This window comes from Bombina bombina, chromosome 5, assembly GCF_027579735.1.
Source record: "Bombina bombina isolate aBomBom1 chromosome 5, aBomBom1.pri, whole genome shotgun sequence".
NCBI lineage: Eukaryota > Metazoa > Chordata > Amphibia > Anura > Bombinatoridae > Bombina > Bombina bombina.
The window spans coordinates 486,940,027-486,951,397 of record NC_069503.1 but is presented as its reverse complement, the minus strand read 5'-3'; the positions used below and the strand labels follow the sequence as shown (position 1 = coordinate 486,951,397).

Genomic DNA, 11,371 nt, shown 5'->3' with positions numbered 1-11,371 from the left:
ATGTCTGTCAAAAGAACTGAAATAAGGGGCAGTTTGCAGAGGCTTAGATACAAGGTAATCACAGAGGTAAAAAGTGTATTTATATAACTGTGTTGGTTATGCAAAACTAGCGAATGGGTAATAAAGGGATTATCTATCTTTTTAAAACAATAAAAATTCTGGTGCAGACTGTCTTAAGGTAGACATAAAAATTCAGGAAATGCACCACAATCTTGGGGAATCAATATCTTCCTCTTTAAATAATGTAGATAACTTCATGAGTGTGACAGCATTTAGAAATAAGCAAACAATACCCGCAGCATATTAATCCAATAATTACTAATGTAAACTGACATGCTAAACATAGTAATGTTTTAAAGGGGCCTTGTGTTTAAAGTATATATGGGATAAACAACATAGAGATAATATGAAACAAAACAGGTAAAATCTGTAACAACATTTTACTATCTGATTAAGGGCTAAATTACAAGTGGAGAGCTAATTTAACATGCGCGGTAAACCAGCCATTACAAGTGGCAAAGCGTCCATGCAATGCGAACGCGAGGTCAGGTTTGCATTGCGCTTTACTGAGGTACTGCAGTATTACTGAGTGGAGCACAAATATCGAGCTTGTGGAGATGCAATTTTCCCCTACACTCATAATCTAGCCCTAAGTGAGAAATTTATGAATAAAAAATAAAGTATAGTTGCCTATTTTTGTTACAAGTAAAGTTGTTCCAACTTAAAACAATTATTGTAGTGGGCCATGAATAGGTTAAAACAAAGTAGCTAAAAAGTATCTTTAATTGGCCATAGATACATCCAAATTATTTCGTTTTGAAAGATTATGAAAGCATGCTAAGACCCGCCCACAACAAACAAACACAGTGTGACACGTTGAAATGCCGGAGTACGCCATGACAGACACCTCAGTCTTTGAGTAAGTAGCGCTGGTTATACTTTGTTTGAGTCTTGAAGTATATGTGCAATGTGTTTAAATATTTGAAAGAAACAATTTGCGTTACCTTATTATGGTGTTGGAACATCCGATTTAAGGTAACATTAGGGTCCGTGCAACTTGATCCTTAATTGGTGCAATAACAGTTACGCATGAGTGGGGTGCATGTCCTCACAGGTGAAATATGCATGCACAACAAATACAAGAGAGCTGCACAGCAACATTACAAAGGGTATCCTATTAGTTTTGTTTAATCTAGACCCTGGATGAAGGACTCAAATTGGTCTCTCTTTTCCACTTCAGCTAGCAATTACTAAATGACAAGGATTGCTTCATTTATATTCTTTCAAATATGTTTATAACTCACACAATGTATTTTTGTTTGTTTGTTTGTTTTTTATTCTAGACTTCTGGCAAAAAGTAATGAAAATGTGAGAAGGTCTCTGTAAATTAAATATGAAGAGCAATGAATGATGAATTGCAGACTTTACCTAGCCAACCAAGTGGACAAAAAGCATTACAAGGCGTAGGAAAGGATGCTTGAAATATAAAGATCTCTTCACAGGCCAAGGCAATTTTAGTGACACATACATTATTTTCTGAACACTATGGGATTAAAGGGACAGTATACACTCATTTTCATATAACTGCATGTAATAGACACTACTATAAAGAATAATATGCACAGATACTGATATAAAAATCCAGTATAAAACCTTTTAAAAACTTACTTAGAAGCTCTCAGTTTAGCTCTGTTTAAAAGGTTACTGGAACACCCTCTGCAAGTGGGAAATATCAGACACTCTCCCTCCCCCTTCCTTTGCATATGAAAAGACCCTTTACACAAACAGGAGCAAGCTGGAGTAGGTATACGTAAGTATTCTCCTAAAACGTTGGGGCTTGGTTAGGAGTCTGAAAATCAAAGCAATGTTATTTAATGGACTAATAAAAAGATAATCTACAAAACATTTATGCAAAGAAAAAACAAGTGTATAATGCCCCTTTAATGCAAAATGTATACTTCAACAACAAAAAATCTGTTACAATTCTGATAGGCAATATTTTTTTTCCAGTCTTCCATAATTAAAGGGACACTGAACCCAATTGTTTTCTTTCGTGATTCAGATAGAGTATGCAATGTTAAGCAACTTTATAATGTACTCCTATTATCAATTTTTCTTCGTTCTCTTGCTATCTTTATTTGAAAACGAAGGCATCTAAGCTAAGAAGCCAGAAAATTTTTGGTTAAGACCCTGGACAGCACTTGTTTATTGGTGTGTAAATTTATCCACCAATCAGCAAGAACAACCCAGGTTGTTCACCAAAAATAGCCCGGCATCTAAACTTACATTCTTGCTTTTCAAATAAAGATAGCAAGAGAATGAAGAAAATTTGATAAAAGCAGTAAATTAGAAAGTTGCTTAAAATTTCATGCTCTATCTGAATCACAAAAGAAAAAATGTGGGTTCAGTGTCCCTTTAAATAAATGAGGTGGTATTTCAATATTCAATATGAAATAATAATTTGATACTCAGAACCATGCAGAAAATAAGAAAGAGAAATGTTCAACTGGGCAGAGAGGGATATAGTTCCACCTCTACTGACAAGGTCCACGTATACTGAAACATAAGTATGGGGTTAGTTGAACAAAGCCTTCGTTCAGAAAAGAGAATTGCCTAGTATTTTGGAACTGGACTCCATTTTGATAGGATCACACTGATATACTGTACTGTAGAAAAGTTATCTTCTGTGAATGGCACAAATGGGCTCAAAGAGACTACTCCCTGGGTGGTACTATCCATTAGGGCAAGCTGTTAAAGGGACAGTATACACCAATTTCTATATAACTGCATGTAATAAACACTACTATAAAGAAGGATATGCATAGATACTGATCTAAAAATCCAGCATAAAACCTTTTAAAAATGTACTTAGAAGCTCCCAGTTTAGCACTGTTGATGAGGTTAGACTGGGACACCCAATGAAAGCGGCTGAGAAAGCAGGATGAGCAGATCCCCCCTCTCCTGCATATGAAATAACCCAAGACTCTATACACGTTGCCTATTGTATCTAATGAATATATTGGCACTGGGGAAGAGGACTTAAATGAGAAAATAAGTTATAATATTAAAAAAATGATGCTTCCCACCAGAACCACTCTCCAACCTTGTGGCGGTATTTTTAATCACCATTTCTGAGATCATGAATCACCCAGCTGGTTCAATGAGTAGAATTTCTCTTGACCAATCATGTTCCACATAATGTATGAGAAGAATGTGCCAATCATTTATGCATTGACTATCAAGGTGCTGATCCAAAAATAGGCTGGCTCCTAAGCTTAAAGTCCTGCTTTTTCAAACAAAGCTACCAAGAAAACAAAGAAAATTTGATAATTGGAGTAAATTAGAAAGTTGATTAAAATTGCATGCTCTATCTGAATCATGAAAGAAAAAAATTGGGTTTTCATGTCCCTTTAACTAAAATTATTGTTGTTTTGGAGCTTAATTTTTAGCCAGATGTATCTTATTTATGAAAACTCCTTACAGGTTCATGCCATTTTGACTGATCCCCTCTCCCATCATCTAACCTATCAAGTGTTAGCTCAATATGCTCTTTGACCCTTGCTTCCTAGACTCTTTTCCCACCTCATAGAGTATCCTGTAGTGGTACTTGTACTATCAGTTTTTACTATATTGACTAAAGGGACATATAAAATGTGTACAAGTTCATTTCAATTTTAAATTAGAAGCATTTATTTTTTTACTCAGAAAGACAGTAGCAGTGTGTTGTGCCAGAAATGATGTGGTTTGTTTGCAAAAATGCTTCTAATCAAAATTGAAATGCACTTGTGCACATTTTATATGTCCCTTGGATCAATATAATAAAAACTGCAAGATATTTTCTTATAAACACTATAAAACAATCTCCCAAACAATAAAGGTACAAGCAATGCAAAATAAAGAGAATAGAAAAAGGACTATAAAATAAAAATAATAGAATATAATGTGTCTATAAAATAAATAAAACTTAACAAATACATAAATATCTGCATTTCCACCACTATAATCAACTTGTATAACTTCAGTATTTTAAAATGTAAACCTTTTATTAAAGCAGTGGTTTCTCTCTCTCTCCTTACATGTGTTTGTTTTGAATGTAATTCTTGTTTTTTTTCTTATGGTCTCTGATATTCACTAATGCTGCTCACTGCACCACACATAGGCAATATTATAATATAAAGCACATTTCAGTACACAGAATAAAATAATGAGTACAATTTAGACACATTTTTTACATTCTGCTTATTTTATGTAATAGCTTACAAGTTGATGACCCTTGGGTACCATGCAGAAAGTATCCTGAGAAAGAATATATCCCTTCAGCTAGTCAACACACACATAAAGCTTTGCATAGTTTTTGTTAGTTTTTTTCACAGAAATGCATATGGTCTTATCAGTATTCATTTAATATTCATTTAATGTCTTTAAACCTGTATGCTGAATTAAGAAATTCCATCGTGAAGACCTTTAGATCTACACCTTGGTAACTAATATGTCTCACAGACGTATCCATAAATGTTACATTAGGTTTATTATGTATATATTTTAAGTTGTTGAATAAAACAGTCATTTAAATTGGGCATTAAACAGAATGGACAGTGATTATTTTACAGAAGCATCAGCAGTCACATTTATTTTTATTTTTATCTGTCACAAACATCAGCTGTGGGATTTATTCTACTCTTTATAAAGATGTCATTGTGCATTGTTAGACAGACTAATGTAATTATTATTTAAAAAAAAAAAAAGATTTTACATAGAAAGCATATTTGCCTCACTGAATCTTTAAAACACATCTCTGCCTGCTTGTTGGATAGAAATGTAAGAGTTAAGCAAGTGTAAGGGTACAGTGCACAAAAGCCAGCCCACCATGCAGATTATACACAAACGATTGGCTGAAGGACACTGTCAATCATGAACAGAAGCCGGCTGGCCAGGATTAGTAAAGGATGAATTGGAAAAGCTGCTGCAGTGAAACACATGGGGCATGGAGAGCAAAAAAAGAGACTGGGAGAAATCTTAACGCCAGACACCAAGGCAAAACAGACTGCTGCTACATGTATATCCAACTCCTCTCCCCAATAACAATAGCTGCTTCCTGAGAACAATTCCATTACAAGACCAATACTGATATATTTATAAATAAAAAGTCCAACACTACTTGTTTACATGAACATTATGCAGGATCTGTTAAATTGTGAACGATCTTCATTAATATAAAGGATATTTACCACTATGATTTGGAATATATATCAGCTAAACCTCTTCCAAAAATACTGATGCTGCAAAATAAAACACAAAGTGCATAGTATTATTGCACTATGAAATATTGAAGTCATCAGATATATATTTCTTGGACTGCAGTGGATGAAGACAGTGGAAATATGGATTTAAGAAGTGGTATCTGGTCTCTACTGCTAGTATTTGTTCTGCAAAAGGTGAGTTTTTATGCCAAATGTTTACTGATCTGCTCTTTTGTAGCTTTTATTTGGAAAGTAATAAACTGGTTTTAGAAATAACATTTTCTTTTCATTATGGATCTTGAACTAATTTGCAGAATGCACCTGCACATGCTGCTTTAAGGAGATCTGTAGCAGCTGGAAGCCTTGTCTCCCCATCTCAGGCATTGCACTCTGATATCTTGCACATCACTGAAAATAATGGTGAGTAGCTTACAGTTTCATTTTTATGTTATTCATTATATAAAATCAGTATCCGTAGTATAAATATGCCCAAGCCATGTGGTGGATATATAGTGAGCCTGCGTAACTGTGTGTATATTGCAAGTGTCAATCACATGCTACATTATGTCAGCAACTGATTGCTAAACATTGGTTTCTGTGATCAACTTCACTTTTCTACTAGAACACAATTGATTGCATTTTATAATGGTCCAACTCTAAATAATGCAAAATAAGTATTATGAAAGATAATCTGTAGTTTTAAACTAATTGTTATAGAAACATTGTAAAATCTAACTTATGGCCATAAGAAGATTCTTAAATGATCCGAATATATTGCTGTCTATTGCTGTATGCAAATATAAAGATATTTTTTGCAGCACTTTATTAAACCACTTGTCAATTCTGCATATTAAAATATTGTGAAATCTAATAGAGCATACTACAGTAGTATTTTAACAGAATATTATTCAAATTCAAAGCTCTTATACTTAATTGACCAACAAAAATGTTTTTATTAATTTGCTTGCACTAACATTGGTAAGTGTAGATTGTGTGTGTGATATACATGACTGTGTATACATACTTTAGTTGTGAAAATGAGCAGAGTACAGCGTCTAGCACTGGCAGCAATCTTCAATGGGAATATGAGAAAATGTTACAGATTCACCACCTGCTAAAGGTGTTTAGGAATCTGGTAATGAAAGGTTACACCAGTTCCTCTTGTGTTAAATCATACAATATAACAATAACCTGATACATGATGATGCATTGCACACACAATAAGCTGTGTAAAATTTGCTCAACATGACTAACAAAATGATTGGATATATCTGAAAATCTAAATCTATGGTTAAGTATGAAACTCAATGAAACTGTGTTTGGTTCCAACCCAGCTCTCTTAGGATGTGTTTGCATTTTTTTGTTATCACTTATTAAGATTTGCAATGCAAATATCAATGCATATCTTTATTGTCAGAGCAGTGATAAGTTTATTTCACTTAGCTCACTGGCTACTTCCTTATTGAGCCTGCTAGAATTAGATCTACAGGCAGCAAGTCTGTGAGCTAATGTGGAGGAAGGGAAATCCTCTACTATTCTGAGGGGACTCTGCATGTCAGAAGGGTTCAATTACCATCTAACAGTAACGTTTGTTGTTAGTATCTAGCTAGTGGTCTGTTCGTTTTCGTGTCATTGATTTATCCTGATTTAAACTTTAGTTTTTCTGTATTTTTTTGCAATATGTAATTGAAAATCAAGTGAATTACCTCTAGCAAACAGTTCATATTGAAGAGGTATTTCACAGCTTAACCCGCTTACTGATATGATTTATTGAGTTGTGTACCTCTAACAGAACCAGTGTACTTCAAAAATCTACTATAGATGGGAAGGGGAGGTTGATAAATATTGAAAATATTCCGGACCATCACCTGTGCGATATACTGTAGTATCTAGTACTAAATAGCGTTTTTTTTTGTCTGCACTGTAATTTTAATAACTATACAAAGTATGTACGCTAGAGGGCGCCATCATGTCATATTTTTAAATGACATCATTTTATTTGATCAGCTGGCACTGTGTTTTATATCTGATAGTCTCCACACTTTGCCAGAATTAGTGTTAATTATCAACACATATTGCCAACTGGTATTTCTCCATGGAAGCCGTGTCTGCAGGAACCTACAAATAGATATACTGCACCCTCAGCTGATTTAATACTATTCCTTCAGCTCTGCAACGACTTGTATTTTGCTACATTACACACAATGAGAGTTTAAAGCTAAGTGGAGGAATAACAGAAATTAACTTGTCACAAACAGATGTGCACAGCCAAATAGGTACAAATTACACTAATTATATACAATAAATATTTCTGCATCAGTCAGACAGAAACCTTTATATTTGTTTTACATCTTTTAATAATAAAAGGTACAAATTAGCCTAGTTTGAGCCTCTTAAATTATTTTTCATTATCTTTTAAAGGGATAAGCAATTCTCACATGGTTTTTCATTTACTTGAATATTGTTTATGATATTCCAAAGGGATTCCATGATAAACAAGTTCCACCAAGATTAGCAAATACAGATATTTCCAGAGGGTTTTGAAAATACAAAAATAAACTTTCATAATTCAGATAGAGCATGTCATTTTAAACTTTCCAATTTATTTCTATTATCTAATTTGATTTTTCTTTTTGTATCCTTTGTTGAAAAGCATACCTAGGTAGGCTCAGGAGCAGCTCTTCTGGGAACTAGCTGTTGATTGGTGTCTGCACATACATACCTATTATTACTGCCTCCACTGATGTGATCAGCTAGCTCCTAGTAATTCATTGCTGCGCTTTCCACAAAGGAAATTAAAGGGACAGTGTAGTCAAAATTTTAAACTTTATTGATTCAGACAGGGCATGTACTTTTAAGCAACTTTCCAATTCACGTTTATCATCAAATTTGCTTTGTTCTCTTGGAATTCTTTATTTTAAAGGTTAATATGCTAATTTCTAAGCCCTTGAATGCATCCTCTTATTTCACAACATTTGACAGTTTTTCACCACTAGAGGGCATTATTTCATGTGTCATATAGATAACATTGTGCTAATGCCTGTGGAGTTACTTATGAGAGGACACTGAACCCAATTTTTTTTTCTTTAATGATTCAGATAGAACATGCAATTTTAAGCAACTTTCTAATTTACTCCTATTATCAATTTTTCTTTGTTCACTTGCTATCTTTATTTGAAAAAGAAGGCATCTAATCCTCTTTTTTTTGCTTCAGAACTCTGGACAGCACTTTTTTATTGGTGGATGAATGTATCTACCAATCAGAAAGGACAACCCAGGTTGTTCACCAAAAATAGGCCGGCATCTTAACATACATTCTTGCATTTCAAATAAAGATACCAAGAGAATGAAGAAAATTTGATGATAGGAGTAAATTAGAAAGTTGCTTAAAATGCCTTGCTCTATCTGAATCACAAAAGAAACAATTTAGGTTCAGTGTCTCTTTAAATGCAAATTTGTAAAAAAAAAAATGAAATAAGGGGACAGTCTGTAGAGGCTTAGATATAAGGTTATCACAGAGGTAAAACGTATATTAATATAACTGTATTGGTTATGCAAAACTGGGGATTATCTATTGGTTTAAACAATAAATATTTGGGTAGACTGTCCTTTTAAGCAAATTTGATAAAATGAGTACATTTGACAGTTGTTTTAAAATTGTATGGTCCATCTGAATCATGAAAGAAAAACATTTGGGTTTCATATCCTTTTAAGGGAAATAGAATATATCATAAATACACATATAATGGACATATATCAAACATAGATATGTGCTGTGGTATCAGAATGGATAGGGTGCATATCCTACTAAATGGCCAGCTGTGCCAAAACAAACTGGGCACAAACTCTAAAGGTAAATAGCATATACAAGTAAATAGATGGAAAATAGATTATATATCACTCATTCTTGTGAAAACTGCAGCAAACATTAAAAACACTGAAGAGAGGATTTTGTTGTGTCTCTGTGTATTGAGGTAGCCATGTAGTTTTTTAATTCAGTTTACATGGATCAGAAACAATAAAAAGGTTTTGTTAGTAAAGAAGACAATCTTTGCTCAGCAGGTTATGTCAATATGTCAGAGTAAATAAACAGAGACTTCTGCTGATCTATCATCCCCATAGGGGACAGGCTGACTGTGCAAAATGCTGGTTCTATATTGCAGGAAATGTGCTTTGCAATAGACTGTAGCGCTCCAGTATAATAATCCATATCCATTTAAGCTGAATCAAATAAGAGTCATAAAGTTCAAGAATGTAAACTTAATTCTAGTGCATCATTTTATTTTGTATAACTATGTCCTTTTAAAGGCACAGGAAACACCTTTAGCTTGTTGTTATGCATAGTAAAACAACTTTGCCATATTACTGTATTATTTGTTTTGCCCCTTTTCATGTAATGATGGATTTTTTATTGTAAGTGCAAGTGTTTTGTCTTTATTTCGTATTTGTCAATTACTCAATTCTTCTGTATTTAGTGGTGCTTTAAAGTGGAAACATAAGTTCTGTAAAGCTTTGGTACTTTCAAAGTACTATTAATAACTAGCTGTATGTTACTCAGTGCTGCAGAATCTGTTGGCACTTTATAAATAAAGAAGAATAATACTCAGGTCTAATTTGTAGAATACATCATTATTTGCATATCTATCTATCATATATTGTGACAGAGTATGTGGGAAAAGTAATAAATGGTGTGCACTTTGTACCCAGAGTTTTGCTTATTTTCTACCCTGGAAATGGGATAGCATAGCCCCACGGAAAGCTATAAAAGCTATTAATTGTTTTGTACAATGTGCTTTGTTTTTGCAATTGGATTCCGTGGGGTGGAGTATTTGGAAGAGCAGGGTAGCTGATTCTCCATCTCACTAACAAGTAGACTGAAACCCAGTCCAGGTTTTCCACAGTGTAATCAATGTCATTAGGCTCACCTGATACTTGTTTGACTCCTTTATAAGACTGGAGAAAACCTAAGTTAGAGAGACAAAGACATAGCAGAAGCTTAATGTCTGAACCTGAAAATTGGTAGATTTGTCAAATGCACTGTTATATTCTGATAAGCAGAGAAGCCGCACCATAATAGTTACTATTAGGGATGGGCGAATGTTTCTAAAAATTCGAAATTTAAAACTAGTTTTGATACGTTCGTTCGAATCGAATTTTGAATGTTTATATAACATTCTATTTTCGAATTTTCGTTTTTGAATTTTTCAATAAAATTCGAAAATATGAGTTCGATTAATAGAACGTTTAGCTATGTATTCATTCAATTTCAAAATGTGATATTCAAATGTGACATTCGAAATAGTATTTCTAGTCTACAACTGTGTTTAATAAATGTAATATTTGAATGCTACATTCAAATCTAACATTCGAAATAGTATTTCTAGTCTAATACTGTTTTATAAATGTAATATTCGAATTTGAATGTGACATTCGAAATAGTATTTCTAGTCTGCAACTGTGTTTTATAAATGTAATATTAGAATTCGAAAGTGACATTCGAAAATTGTAAATAACATTTGACAATAGAATTTTTAAGACTATTCGTTCTTATCAACATTGTATTATGTAAATCGAATTTCTACAATAACATTCATTCTAACATTTGAATTCGAATATAAACATATTCACCCATCCCTAGTTACTATTAATTTATCTAGTAAGAGCTCAGAAGAGCAAATAATTTTGTTTAGGTTTTGTTTGGTCAAAAGAAACGCTGCTATTTTAAGCCAGAAATAAACAGGCCACAGCCTTCAAAGAATGTTTCTTCCCCAGAGTGCTGTGCAACCTCAGAAAATCCCTTGTCAGATGCACATAAGCAAGTGTGGTCTGTCCAATATACACTATATGGCTAATAGTATGTGGATCATCACACCTATATAACATTGTTGGGCATCCCTTTCCAAAACCATGAGCATTAATATGGAGTTGACCCTTTCAACTAAAAGAGCATTTGTGAGGTCAGGTTTTAATGTTGGACGAGAAGATCTGTCTCACAGTTGGCATTCTAATTTATACCATAGGATGTTTAATGGAGTTTGAAGTCAGGGATTTCTGTAGGCCATTTCCACCTAACTCGTTGTCTTCGTGTATCTTGCAGTGTGCGTGGGGGCACACTCATGATGGAACAGGAA

The 11,371-nt window shown here is 33.6% G+C and overlaps 1 protein-coding gene across 1 annotated transcript in view; it reads left to right on the top strand.

Moving 5' to 3' along the window:
* Positions 1-4,987: 4,987 nt before the first annotated feature.
* The window catches only part of ADAMTS16 (ADAM metallopeptidase with thrombospondin type 1 motif 16), a 399,543-nt gene continuing 393,159 nt past the window's right edge, over positions 4,988-11,371 (top strand). The window contains exons 1-2 of the mRNA XM_053714402.1: positions 4,988-5,435; positions 5,555-5,660. Coding sequence (XP_053570377.1) covers positions 5,382-5,435; positions 5,555-5,660 — 160 coding nt within the window. The 5' untranslated portion in view covers positions 4,988-5,381. The remainder of the gene's footprint in view (positions 5,436-5,554; positions 5,661-11,371) is intronic.